This window comes from Ctenocephalides felis, unplaced genomic scaffold (genome assembly GCF_003426905.1).
Source record: "Ctenocephalides felis isolate EL2017-DRISC unplaced genomic scaffold, ASM342690v1 CF-g0.4_SCAFFOLD_03571, whole genome shotgun sequence".
NCBI classification, from domain to species: domain Eukaryota; kingdom Metazoa; phylum Arthropoda; class Insecta; order Siphonaptera; family Pulicidae; genus Ctenocephalides; species Ctenocephalides felis.
In genome coordinates this window covers 62,347,533-62,362,519 of record NW_020539725.1, presented here as the reverse complement: position 1 = coordinate 62,362,519, position 14,987 = coordinate 62,347,533, and the positions used below count along the sequence as shown (strand labels likewise).

General features: G+C 26.3%; 1 protein-coding gene across 1 annotated transcript in view; it reads right to left on the bottom strand.

Moving 5' to 3' along the window:
• LOC113386900 overlaps positions 1 to 14,987 on the bottom strand; it is a 46,236-nt gene that overhangs the window by 1,446 nt on the left and 29,803 nt on the right. The window contains exon 2 of the mRNA XM_026624657.1: positions 6,328 to 6,469. Coding sequence (XP_026480442.1) covers positions 6,328 to 6,457 — 130 coding nt within the window. The 5' untranslated portion in view covers positions 6,458 to 6,469. The remainder of the gene's footprint in view (positions 1 to 6,327; positions 6,470 to 14,987) is intronic.

The following is a 14,987-nucleotide window of genomic DNA, read 5'->3' as shown; positions in this document are numbered from 1 at the left end:
TATATATATATATATATATATATATATATGTATATAAGTCATTTTCGACTTAACAAGCAATTTTGCTTTTTGCTGCAATTATATTACAAGCAATTAATTCGATTTGAATTGGTTATTAACTTCCCGTAGGGCCAAATATCGAAAATGAAATTGTTTACATTTCTTGGCGTTTTGAAGGTTTCTGAACATTTTGACATACCTCAGAAAAAATGGATGTGTATGTTTTGTATGTATTTTTAGTATTAAAAATGGGACTCTACTGACGAGCAAACTAATCTAGAATTGAAAAAGGGACTCTACTGACGAGCAAACTAATATAGAATTAAAAAAGGGACTCTACTGACGGGCAAACTAATCTAGAATTAAAAAAGGGACTCTACTGACGAGCAAACTTAATATAGTATTAAAAAAGGGACTCCACTGACGAGCAAACTAATCTAGAATGAAAAAAGGGACTCTACTGACGAGCAAACTAATATAGAATTAAAAAAGGGGGCTCTGCTGACGAGCAAACTAATCTAGAATTTAAAAAGGGACTCTACTGACGAGCAAACTAGTCTAAATTAAAAAAGGGACTCTACTGACGAGCAAACTAATCTAGAATTAGAAAAAGACCCTGCTGACGAGCAAAAGCTAAAATACATAAAAGGGGACTTTACTGACGAGTATTTCAGTTTGCTCTTCAGTTCATATAATGCAAAATATAGTTTGCTTGTCAGTAGAGTCCTTTTTATTTTCATGTATGGTAAAATACAGTTGATGATGAAAAATACTAAATACAAAAACTCAAAAAATTACTCAGACTAAGCACAGTCTAAGCGCCACTCTGGTACAAATGTTTAACCAAGTGCGTTTAGACTGTTTATGTACTGGAAGGCTTTTCCAATTTTGTGAAAACTATTGAAAAATGTGAAAATGCCGCCAAGCTAAGCACAGTATAAGTGAAAATGTCGCAGAGAATTATTTGCAAATGCGTTTAGACTGTGACTATACGGGAGCACTTTTTCAATTTTGTACTATTATTTTTTTTTTTTTGAATTCGAAATGAAATGACGATTGTTAATGTTCTGGAGATAAAATGATTTATATAAATTAATATATTTGAAAACGTTTAAAATAAAAGGCACGATGCCATACACCACTAGTTATTATTCAATTTGTATCGTAACGATTGCTTACAAATAAATATTCGTTTTAATATGTATTTGTTTGTTTATTTTAATTATTGTTTGTGTCTGGGATAATTTGTTTGCAAATCTCTCGTGCGCATTTAAAACGACTATTGTCTTATTAGCACAGCCGTTGCAAAAAATAATTTATTTTTATATTTTTAGCAGTTGGAAAAAATATTTTGTATGTGTGAAAACAATAATACATAGTAATAATAATATACATAGTAATAGTAAAGCGGATTTATTCTATGTTTACTCTCCTTGGATTAAAATCTATTTACAAAATTCATAGACTTTTTGTTCAAATTATCTGTGTTTGCACAAAATTATCAATTTTTTGCCAACTTATTGCCTCTTGAACGAAATTTCAAATCTTTCGATAAAGTTTTTAACGTTTTTACCAAATTATTGACTTTTTCACCAAATTATCAACTCAATGATTTAGTGAAAAATGAGAAAAAAATGTACGAGTTACTTTGCAATATGAAAAAACAAATGCAAGCGTTTAAATAAATAAAAAAATCTTGTTCTCATAAAATTTTGTAACAATTATAATTCATAGTCTATTATTGTATTACATTTTGTAACTAAATCAACAAATAATCGTCTGTGTCCAATCTAAAAATCAAAAACGAAACATAAAAGACTTCTTTCACCTGACAACACATGGCTACGTGCATTTTGTAATATACATATGTATATATAATTATTATATATATATATATATATATATATATATATATATATATATATACATATAATTATTTTCGTAATAATGCCTAACAAGTAGACATATTGTTACTGTGTCTCTTATTATTATCGTGTCGGTCACGTTCGCCCAAATATTTTTTACGAAATAGTGAAATGTATTTTTTTCGTAAGTGCGATTATTATATTGTAATTGCATTATCGAGTGGATTTTCGAAAGATTTGGACGACTTGGGAAATATTTTATTGGAACTAGTGGTGTATAGAAATAAAATTTGTTGTTGTTATTTGTTATGTTATAAAAGATAAGACTGTAAATTTATTTCATATAGAAATAACTCGTTTTTCGTGTACGTACCAGCACCATCGGCCCTTCCTTGTCTCTGTAGGTCCAAACTGTTTGTCTGTTCGTTGTCAAAGTCATCGTTATCGTTATGGTTCTGTTCGTCTGAATAGTCTGTATTAAAAATTAACAATTGAATGAAAATAATAGATAAATAAATATAGTAAAGACAGAAACAATAAGGGTTAGGCTCGAACACTAACTGGCAAAATTTATTAAACAACCCTAACAGAAATAAAATAATTATTGCTATTTATGATATTCAGAAATTCTATTGTATACATTGTGTATTGTAATTAAAACAATTTGTGCAAACTTTAAGTTATGACTATTAATTAAATAAAGTTTAATGGGGCAATTCTGCCATAACACATGCTTGCTCTTGGTAGCAAATATGTAAAAATGTTTGCATATTTGCCGTGCGATCAGGCGCATTTTACATATAAACAAACAAGGAAGAATGTTATGATACCAGCACCACATAGAATTTTGTTTCCATAACCTTATTCATTGCCATGGCAATCCTATCTTATTGTCTATGTTACGACAGAATTGCTCTACAAGCTAGAAATATTATTTTAGATATTTAGTAATAATTAACTTCAGTATAAATTTAAAAGAAAATCGTTATATGATAAATTATTTGAATTGTTTTGAATCTTGAAGACAAATTTGAGTTGTTTTAAATTTTTGTGTTAACTTTTCATATGCGACTTACACCTACCCCCAGTAGAAATAAATCGTGGACAGAAGGGTAAAAAATTAAAAAATAATGTACTATCCGAACTAACTAAATAATTGAATTAATAAAATGGGAATCTGTAATAGGAAGATGAAAATTTAAGGATTCATGTATTTTTTGTTCCGCTATTATAAAATGTAAATTAAAGAAAATTGATCCAAATTTTGACAAAAAAGTGCTAGGGTTGAGTACCTTTAGTAAATTGTTTTTTAAGTGAAATTTAAGTTTCTCCATTGCGCAATATTCAAATCTTGTTTTAAATGGACCGGACAATATTTGTTTTCAAAATGATCGAAAATTCATGGGAGAACTATTTTATATGGTTTATTACAAAAAAACAACATGCTTCCAATCTGATTTACACCTATAATTTTATATTTACACGAATTATACATAATTTTTACATGTGGGCGTCTTTGGAAGCATTTTGTGGGCGACCAAGATTCGTTTCTTCAGTATTATCGGAAAAAATCAATTTTAAATAATTTATTAGCACCAAAAACATGATTAAAGCCTTTAAAAAGTCATATGCTCGATCGCAATTAATAGTTTGATGCAATTTTTTTATAAATTCAAATAAGAAATTTAAAAAAAGCAATAAAGTTTAACTATATAATATGTATGTATGATTCGACATTGTAAGTCATCATTCACTAAGTTAACAAATTCTAAAACAAGATTATAGTAGTACAAAAGTACTATAATGGCATATTCATATTATTTTCTAACACTATAACGATCTACAGCAACTCGGTATACTTTAAATTTAATTACTATTGAAAATTGTGATAAAAATAATATCAATCAACTTTTATTCATTATATTTCTTGTAACTTTTAAACTGTTTGTTAAAAACAAATGAAATATTCAACAAATTTGTATAAAATTAAATACTTTAAAATATTTTCTAACATCTAAAAGACCTACAGCAACTCAGTATACTTTAAACTTAATTTTAAAAAATTTGAAAGAACTCAGCACCTTACAAAATTCACAATCAAGAGTGCATTTATTTATTGCATTTCTTGTAACTTTTAAACTATTTGTTAAAAATAATTGAAATATTCAGCAAATTTGTATAAAATTAAATACTTTATACTACTTTCTAACACTATAACGACCGATAACAATTTTAAATACTAAACCGAGAAAAAAACACAAACAAAATGTTTGATGAATAAAATCAAAACCTCGAATAAAATAAAATTATGTAAATTATTTAATAATATAAATAATTATTTAAATTCTCTATTAACGTGACACATGTATAATTATTTCATGCACAAATGTGCAATACGAATTACGCAATTTGTGCAATTTCGTGTCTGCCTATATAATATTACTTTCGTTCAATCGTTTGGTAAAAAATCTATTGAACAACGTAATTAATTACAACTAGAGAAAAGTATAATGTATATATATATATATATATATATATATAAATATATATATATATATATATATATATATATATATAAAATGCATATTAATATAATTATGCAATTGTTCTCGATAAGTTGCACCAACTCGTGTTGCACTAAACGCACCTATAAGCCTATAATATTAAAATATAACTTGTATATATATATATATATATATATATATATATACATATATATATATATATATATTTATATATATATATATATCGATATGAAATAGTTTTCTTGCTCAATTGTTGGCAATATCATGCGAGATTTGATCTCATAAGAAAATATTGGAGTTGCAAAATTTATCAGTCGAGCCAAATGGTAGTAGAATATATACATAAATATATATTAGGGTGGTCCTTATTATGGGCATTTTCGAATTTTTTTGCTCCCAAGGGCTCAAATGCTTCCAAATTAATAAAAGAAAATTCTCTAAAAGTTTAAGCTCCTAATATTATCATTTAGATAGTCCGCAATTCAATTAAAAGTTCCGTTTATTTATTCTAAAGTAAATTCTTGTGTCATCTGTGATAGCATTCGTAAACTCAAATATTATGACACTTAAAAATATTTAAAAAAACACTTAACCTCTAATTAAATCCATGTGGACTGTTTAACAAAATATTTATTCATCATGGCATCAAAATTAATTTTGTAGATGATTTTGACACTCAAACTATCAGTAATAAGTCAAAAGTACAAGTCTGCTATCATAGATGGCGCATGAGTTTACTTAATAATAAATATACGAAACTTTTAATTGAATTGCGGACTATCTAAATGTTAATATTAGGAGCTAAAATTTGCAGAGATTTTTATTTTATTACTTTGGAAGCATTTGAGCCCTTGGGAGCAAAGAAATTCGACAAAATCCATATTGAGGACCACCCTAACTTTAATTTTGCAACAGAAATTTTTATTTAGTTTGACCCAGTTTATTTTCAATGTACATAAAATGTTAAGAAAATGAAAATTATACAATGAAACTATTTGAAATATATTGAAAATATTTTTGTTCATTTTATAATTGAACCAGTGGTTTAAAGATGAAATAAATCTGACAATATTTAAAATTTATTTGAATATATAAATCTTGATGTACTATTTTATGTTTACTATGACTTACGGATAAATATAGAACATAAATAAATAAATTGTCACTAATTTAAACTTTTATCCAAATTAGTTTAAATAACACTCTAAAAAAAATTAATGATTTAATTCTTAAATAATTTAATAATTTAATATTAGAATCTTATAGTTCTTACAAAATATTTCCCATGGATAAAAAAATTATACATATACATACATATATATATATATATATATATATATATATATATATAGAAACGGCCGCTTTCTTCAATTTTGGTCTCCCAATACATAGAGGGCGCCACAAACATTAGCACGTAAATCTACCCCTAGGATTGAATTCTAGATAAATATATAATATGGAAAAGGTTAACCCGGAAAAATTTAATAAATAAAAGCAGAACGCGTTTAAAATACATTTTCAACAACTATTAAAATTATAAAACAAGTATCTAAATTATTATATATAATAAAAAGTATTAAACACGCCTAAGGTATTAAAATAAGCTAATCAGTTCCCAGTAATAAATTTATACATACTGAACCCTCTAAAAAAAACTGAAACAGGGTAAAGTACTATGTTTATCCCCCCATCTCGCGGTAGAATTAAATACTATATTGCATTATATAATATTCATCACATTATAATCCTGTACTTATTTTTTTCAATGTACCATTAAAATCGGTTGATCCGTGCGCCCGAAAACGTGAACTAAAAAATACGGACATACAAAAAACACACAGATACATTCATTAAATCTGCTGAATTTCTGTAGTAAAAGTTAGCACAATTTTGCCCTGACAAAACTCTTTAAAAAATGTGTAATATTTATTTTGTACCTCTATCGGTTCTGGGGTCTCTGACTCCGATCCTGGGTTGTTGTTCAAGGGCCGCAAAAGCACTAGGGCCGCCGAAATCGCCACTGAAATCAAATTGGGCCGAAACGGCGCAGGCGAAGGCGACCAACATGCATAGTACGACCTGAGGGGAAAAAAATTGTAAATAATCAATGAATGAAAAAATATAAAAATTTTGGAAATCATTATCAATAATAAAAATAATAAAAATAATACAAATAATAAAAAAAATTCATTAATGTTAAAGTAATCTTATCAAGGGCTAAATTTAGGTGTTACAATTGGTGGCGCCATCTATTAATACCGACAATAACTAAAATTTAAGGAAATCTCAAAGCAAAGAGTTGCGTTCTGATCTATTTATACTTGAGTATCTATGTTATTAACCTCGTCATTTACAATTATGAGAAAGAGTAATTTATCTAGGGGTGAATTTAGGTGTTAGAAAAGTCTATATTATGTTTTAAAGTATTAATATGATCCGAAAGCATAGTTTTAAATTATCTAGGATTTTTTTAATCATTTTTGTGTTATTGTCTACTACATCTATTAATATTTACAATAATTAAAATTAGGAGGAAATGTCAAAGCAAAGAGTGGCGTTCTATTTATACTTGATTATGTATGTTATTAACCTCGTCGTTTATTTAATTAAATTAATTTCCAATTAATTAATTACGATCCCGTTGACCTCCGAAACGAATTATTTTATTCGTAGGTCAAGGTAGATGTTCGCGTGAAGGTCGGCCAAGGCAATCCTCTTATTTTTACATTCTAAGGTCGAAATTGATATCTGCAAAATTCTTTGAAAAATGCCCATGCTTATGTAATTTCACTTATAAAATTCATTATTTAATATCACTTATTAGATTCGGTAATATTATGTTTCCTCGATATTTCGAGTCATTCTGAATCGTTTGATACAATAAACAGATAGATATAAGAAGTATAAATAGATTACGAACACGGCAGCTTTGCCTTTACTTCATTTTTAATTGTTTTCCCGCAACAATAGATGTCGCCACCGACTGTAGCACGTAAATTTACCCCTAGGTTTAAATCTAGATAGGATTTATATTAATATATAATACAGAAAAGCTAAAACATGAATAAAACTGATTAATTTGACTAAATGAAATGAGAAAATATATTTTCAACTAAGATACACACGTTTTCACAAAATTATTATTCTAATTAAATTAGAAAAATAGGCTCCACACATTTTTATTATGATGATCGTTTAAAATATTTCTTTATAATTAAGAATTTTGTGTGAATATTTTAAGAAATTTGCTTGAATAACGCAAAGATGCAAACCACAAAGAAAATATCTATATTTTTTCAAGTAAAATAATTAAAGTAATGAAAATTTCAAGTTGTTACCGGACAATTTAGTGCTAAATTTTAAATCAGTCTAAAAAGCGCTGCGATCGTATACCGAAGTTATGAACCGTAATTGTAGACTGCTAACCTTTTAATGTTATAAAATAGCTAAAGAAGTTTTTGGATTCAGAATAAATTCCAATTCAATCGAGAAACAAAAATACAAGTGAACAAAAAAGACTATTATTAAAAAAATACAGAATTTGGTGCAAAATTTCAGGCGCTGCAATCGTTTAGCGACGATATAAACCAAAACTATACTACCCTATTTTGAACTTCCCGTTATAGTAATCGTACAAAAATTGAAAATAAAAATCTTTGCATTTTTTACGTTTCAGAGGTTTCTGAACACTTTGGCATACCTCAGAAAAAATAGATATGTGTGTGTTTTGTGTGTCTGCATTTTATCGTGCCAAAATGTTCAGAAACCTTTGAAACGTGAAAAAAATGCAAAGCTTTTTATTTTCAATTTTCGGCCCATTACTATAACGGGAAGTTCAAAATAGCATAGTATAATTTTATTGCTAAAAAATGAAATATCGAATTCAAAGCCGTTTTATTAAAAACTTTTATATCGGAGAGTATAAAAGTGTTACCTAAGAAATGTTGTAAATTTTATCTAGTTTCACCCTATATAACTAAAAAGGGGTAGTTTCATATGGACATTTTGAGTTAATTGACAAAAACCAAAAAAATGTCCTGAATTTTCTATTTATTACTACTAAAGAATGAAATATCAAATTCAAAGTCGTTTTATTCAAAACTTTTATATCGAGTGTATAGAAGTGTTCCGTAGGAAATGTTGTAAATTTTATCTAGTTTCACCCTATCTGACTGAACAGGGGTAGTTCTATATGAAATTTTTGAGTTATTTGACAAAAACCAAAAAAATGTTCCGAATTTTCTACGTATTGCTACTAAAGAACGAAATATCGAATTGAAAGTCGTTTTATTCAAAATTTTGCTTAACAAACTGCAAAAAGATTTATCAAAATTCGGATAACCGTGTAGGGGGAGTTTAAGTTCATGCATACGTACTAAAGAATTTTATATATAAAATTACCTAGAGAATTACACTTAAGGGTCTATGTAATTAACCTAAATTTAAGTTTCAAACAAATAGACATTTCTGGCAAGTGACTATTATCATGAACGAATTTTCTATTTATTGCTACTAAATAAATAAATAAAAATGAAAATGTTTAATTTGGACAATGAATGAAGTAATTTAAACACTAAATTAAAATTTATCTTTAATTGCTACTTATATGTTTTACAAAATATATCAATTACGGTTTGTAACTTTGCTAAGCGACAGCAGCGCTGCACTAGTGCTAAAAAAAAAAAAAAAAATTGTAAAATAAATAAAATTGTAGTCTATTCAGCTAAATTGTAAAATAAATTTAATTCTATGAATAATTTTGACGAAATCGTTTACACATGTGTAGTGGCATTGACTTTCCAACCGCAAATGGCAAAACATTTCATATTACATATTTCATATTTAATATTTCACACATGTGTATGTCCCTTATTGTATGTCACAAGTCGTATGTATCATTATCTAGTGCACTTATTTATTCCGCAATATTGTTTTGTGTTAAAGATAAATAAACTAATAATAATAATAAAATGGGAGTAATGGTAATATTGCAATAATAGACTGGCTTTGGACAGCCTTTACTTGTAATATTTTTACTTAAATTTTACTTTCTAACCTTCTACTTGGACGAAGTGTTACTTAACACTAACAGTTGGTTAAATATTTCATATGAACATACTGGGGAATGGTATATTCAGTTTTAAATTTTTGCTTGTTAGTAGAGTATATTAGTATATTTTTTTTTTTGTTTTTGTCAAATAACTCAAAACTTTCATACCCCTTTTTAGTCATTTGCTCGTCAGTAGAGTCCCTTTTCGTTCAGTTGCTCGTCAGTAGAGTTGAGAGAAAAACAATGTGTAGATGAATGATTTATTAGCATTATTAGCTCGTCAGTAGAGTCCCTTTTTAGTCATTTGCTTGTTAATAGAATTTCTTTTTTTTATTTGCTCATCAGTAGAGTACTTTGTCATTCACTTGCTTATCATTAGTTTTTAGTTATATAGGGTGAAACTAGATAAAATTTACAACGTTTCCTAAAGAACACTTTTATACACTCCGATATAAAAGTCTTGAATTAAACGACTTTGAATTCGATGTTAGCAATATTTTGGGGATTTACGGGCCATTTTTTTTGGTTTTTGTCAAATAACTCAAAAATTTCATATGAAATCACCCCTTTTCAGTTAGACAGGGTGAAAGTAGATAAAATTTACAACAATTCCTAGAAAACACTTTTATACACGATAATAATAAAATAAAATAATCCGATATAATAAAATCCGAATGAAACGACCTTGAATTCGATATTTCATTCTTTAGCAACATTTTGGGTATTTACGGGACATTTTTTTTTTTTGGTTTTTGTCAAATAACTCAAAAATTTCATATAAAACCACCCCTTTTTAGTTATATACGATGAAACTAGATAAAATTTACAACATTTCCTAGGGAACACTTTTATACACTCCGATATAAAAGTTTTGAATAAAACTACTTTAAATTCGATATTTCATTTAAGTTTTATCCTAGACAACGACTCGGTTGATTGTTTGATATTTCCTTTAGAGTGTCTAAAATTGTTTGCTAAAATATAATATTTCAACAGTAAATATAACGTTGTTTATCAGTCTTTAATACAGATTATGAGTAAAATATACACCAGCTCTCCTACCAAGTAAAATTAACAAAAAACACTTTCTAGTATTTGATAAAATAAAATAAAATTCCGTCGATTTTATTAATCGAACTTGTTTTATTTAATCGACATTTTTACGAGCGATTCTAATGAAACGCGAAACGATTAATTGATTTATGACATCTTTTGGCATTTATGGGATAAACAAGATATATATATATATATATATATATATACGTGTATATTTAAATTAAAATTAATTTAAAACCATACGGTGACAACTTTTAATTTTATAGTTTATTTAGGAGAATTTTGCGGAGAAACTTTTTAGCCTATAAAAAAATTCATAAACAATACTTTACGTATTTGTAAAAATAATTCAAAAACCTGTTACATATATATATATATATATATATATATATATATAATATTATACATTATTTATTAAATATTTCATATTTCATTTAATTATTAAACGTTCCGTTCTTGAAACTCTTCCCATGGCCTATAATTTAATTTTCATAATTTTTATTCCGCCAATTATTTAAAAATGTTGAGGCCACGAATAATCGATAATTGATGAATAATAATCGATCGAAGTTTTGGGCGATATCGAATATGAAATTTCATAATTTCAGACGCAACACGACGGTTCAATAATTTTGTATAATTATCGAAGATTTCGTAATTTGTAGGTCGAATCGGTTTCTAGGCGGAAAATATCGATAATGGATAAAATATCGATATATTGAATGTATTTAAAACTGATGGTTATTAGGGTGGTCCTTAATATGGACGTTTTAAGATTTTTTTTGCTCCCAAAGGCTTCCAAAATAATAAAAAAAAAATTTCTGAAAGTTTTAGCTGTTAATATTAACATTTAGATAGTCCGCAATTCAATTAAAAGTTTCATATATTTATTATTACCGTAAATTCTTTCGCCATCTGTGATAGTATTTGTGAACATTTATTAAAAATATTTATAAAACACTTAACCTCTAATTAAATCCATGTGGACTGTTTAACAAAATATTTATTCAATATTAATTTTGCATCAATATATTTATTTAATTGGTGATTTTGACACTCAAATTATTAATAATAAATTGGCATCAAAATTGCAAGTCTGCTATCACAGATGGCGCAAGAATTTAATTAATAAATATACGAAAAATTAAATTTAATTATAAATATACGAAACTTTTAATTCAATTGCGGACCATCTAAATGTTAATATTAATAGCTGAAACTTTTAGGGAATTTTATATATGTGTATATAAATATTTATATATATATATATATATATATATATATACACTAATACTAAGCTTACAACAAAATAATAAACAAACAAAGTGATCTATTAGTATTCAAGTAACAGTTATTATTAAATAAATGGAGCTGATTGAATGCAATAATTTATAAAAACTTGTTCGAACAAACATACTTCATCTTTCTTCTAATTTAAAGTTCATATCTAATTAATTTCAAGATTTTTATTAAAAGAAGGCACTGACTGAATGCAATATAATGCATAGAAACTTGTTCAAACAAAAATAATTCATCTTTCTTCTAATTTTTTTTTAAATTCAAAATACATATCTAATTAATTTCTGAATTATTATTAAAAAAAAAGTCACTGACTCAATGCAATAATGTATGGAAACTTGTTCGAACAAACGTACTTCATATTTCTTCTATTTTTTTCTAATTTAAAGTTCATATCTAATTAATTTCTAGATTACTATTAAAAAAATGGCACTGACTCAATGCAACATAATGTAAAGAAACTTGTTCGAACAAATATACTTCATCCTTCTTGTAATTTTTTTCTAATTTAAACTTTATATCTAATTAATTTGTAGATTATTATTAAAAAAGGCACTGACTCGATGCAATAAAATGTATGGAAACTTGTTCGAACACACATACTTCATCTTTCTTCTAATTGTTTTTCTAACTTAAAGTTCATATCTAATTAATTTCTAGATTACTATTAAAAAAGGCACTGACTCAATGCAATATAATGTATGGAAACGTACTTCATCTTTCTTCTATTTTTTTAATTTAAAGTTCATATACATATGATTAATTTTTACATTATTATTTAAAAAAAGACACAAAAAAGTTAAAATTAAAAAATATAATTTTGTCTAAGATCATAATGCCCTATATGTATACAAGTAACAGTTATTATAAAAGAAAAAGGCGTTGACTCAATGCGATACTGTATGAAAACTTGTTCGAACAAACATACCCCTTCATTTTTCTTCGATTTTTTTCAAATTTAAAGTTCATGTCTAATTAATTTCTAGATTATTATTAAAAAAGGCACTCACTCAATGCATAATGTGTGGAAACTTGTTCGAACAAACATACTTCATATTTCTTCTTATCTTTTTTCTTATTTAAAGTTTATATGTAATTTATTTCAAGATTTATTACCATACAATCTCGATGGAGATTATCAAATTTAAGATTTAGTATAATGATGGTTTGATAGATTTTTCTACAAATCATTTTTAAGACCATTTGATAATTTTTTAGCATGTTATGCACAATAAAAACACATTTGCTATCATTTGAATTATGTTATAGGGAGCAATTTGGAGGTATAAAATTATATTCCTTCCTTCTGGACCCTATCTCATAATCAGTAAAGCTTAGCTGCTATGACCACTATAACCTGCCAAGTCTCTCCTATTATCTTTTAAGTAATAATATTCTATCAATTTTTTTTGCTCTTTAAAACTGATTTGTTTCCTTCTAAATCCGATCTTCTCCAATTATAATTTTATTCAAATGCTATTTGTAAATTCTACTCAGTAATTCAAAATCTATTTAATTTTAACTCCAATGTCACTCCCAAGAATCGATCCGAGGATCCCCAAAATTTATTTTATTTTATATTAAATTTTGTGGGTTGAAAATAATAATTTGTTTTTATGTATGTATTAGAAAATCGGTGTTTTATGCCTTAGTAATAAACGTCTACAATAAATTATTATTCCAATTAAATAGATAAATAACTCGGAAAATTACCACACGATATTTATTTACACCGTGACGGTAACAAATCCATCATTCCGTTACTGTTTTCGTTTAGGAAATGGAAATAGACATTACTTTCGTTATTGCCCTACCATTAAAATTAGATCGAATTAACATATGTAGGTAATTCGGTTTCGAAAACAACTACATATATATATATATATATATATATATATATATATATATATCCAAAGTTTTCTCATTACCATGCCATATTCATGACATTTTAAAAATGTTCCTTAACAAACTCCAAAAAGATTTATCAAAATTCGAATAACCGTGCAGGAAGAGTTTAAATTCATACATCCGCCCAGAAGAAATTTACATATAACATTATCTTGAATTAAACTTAGGGGTGTCAGTTTAATTCTGTCTAGGTTCATAATTTAGTCTAAATGCTTATTTCAAATGAATTCACATTTCTGGCAGTTCTTATATGTCAAAATGCCGAACAAAAATATGATGTTTTTTGCAATTTTTTCATTCATTTCTATAACAATGCTATAACTTTATGATTGATGACATCTTAATAAATTCTGCTTAACAAACTACAAAAAGATTTATCAAAATTCGAATAAGCGTGTAGGAAGAGTTTAAGCTCATACATCCGCACAGAAGAAATTTACATATATATAACATACATATACAGTATATATGTATTGAAATATGTATAGTAATAAATCTTGAAGTAAATTAGATATAAACTTTAAATTAGGAAAAAAATTGAAGAAAGATTGTGTATGTTTGTTCAAACAAGTTTCCATACATTATATTGCATTGAGTCGGTGCCTTTTTTTTAATAATAATATAGAAATAAATTAGATATAAACTTTAATTTAGAAAAAAATTAGAAGATAAAGTATGTTTGTTCGAACAAGTTTGCACACATTATATTGCATTGAGTCAGTGCTTTTTTTTAATAATAGAAATTAATTAGGTATGCACTTTGAATTAGAGAAAAAAAATAGAAGAAAGATGAAGTATGTTTGTTTGAACAAGTTTACATACATTATATTGCATTGATTCTGTGCTTTTTTTTTAAATAATAATCTAGAAATCAATTAGATATGAGCTTTAAATTAGGAAAAAAAATAGAAGAAAGATAAAGTGCGTTTAGTCGAACAAGTTTCCATACATTATATTGCATTGAGTCAGTGCCCTTTTTTTTAATAATATTATAGAAATTAATTAGATACGAACTTTAAACTAGAAGCAAATTAGAAGAAAGATGATGTATGTTTGTTCGAACAAGTTTCCTTACATTATATTGCATTGAGTCAGTGCCTTTTTTTAAATAATAATCTAGAAATTAATTAGATATGAACTTTAAATTTAAAAAAATAAGAAGAAAGATGAAGTATGTTTGTTCGAACAAGTTTCCACACATTTAATTGCATTAAGTCAATGCCTTTTTTTTTAATAATAATCTAGAAATTAATTAGATATGAACTTTAAATTTAAAAAAAAATA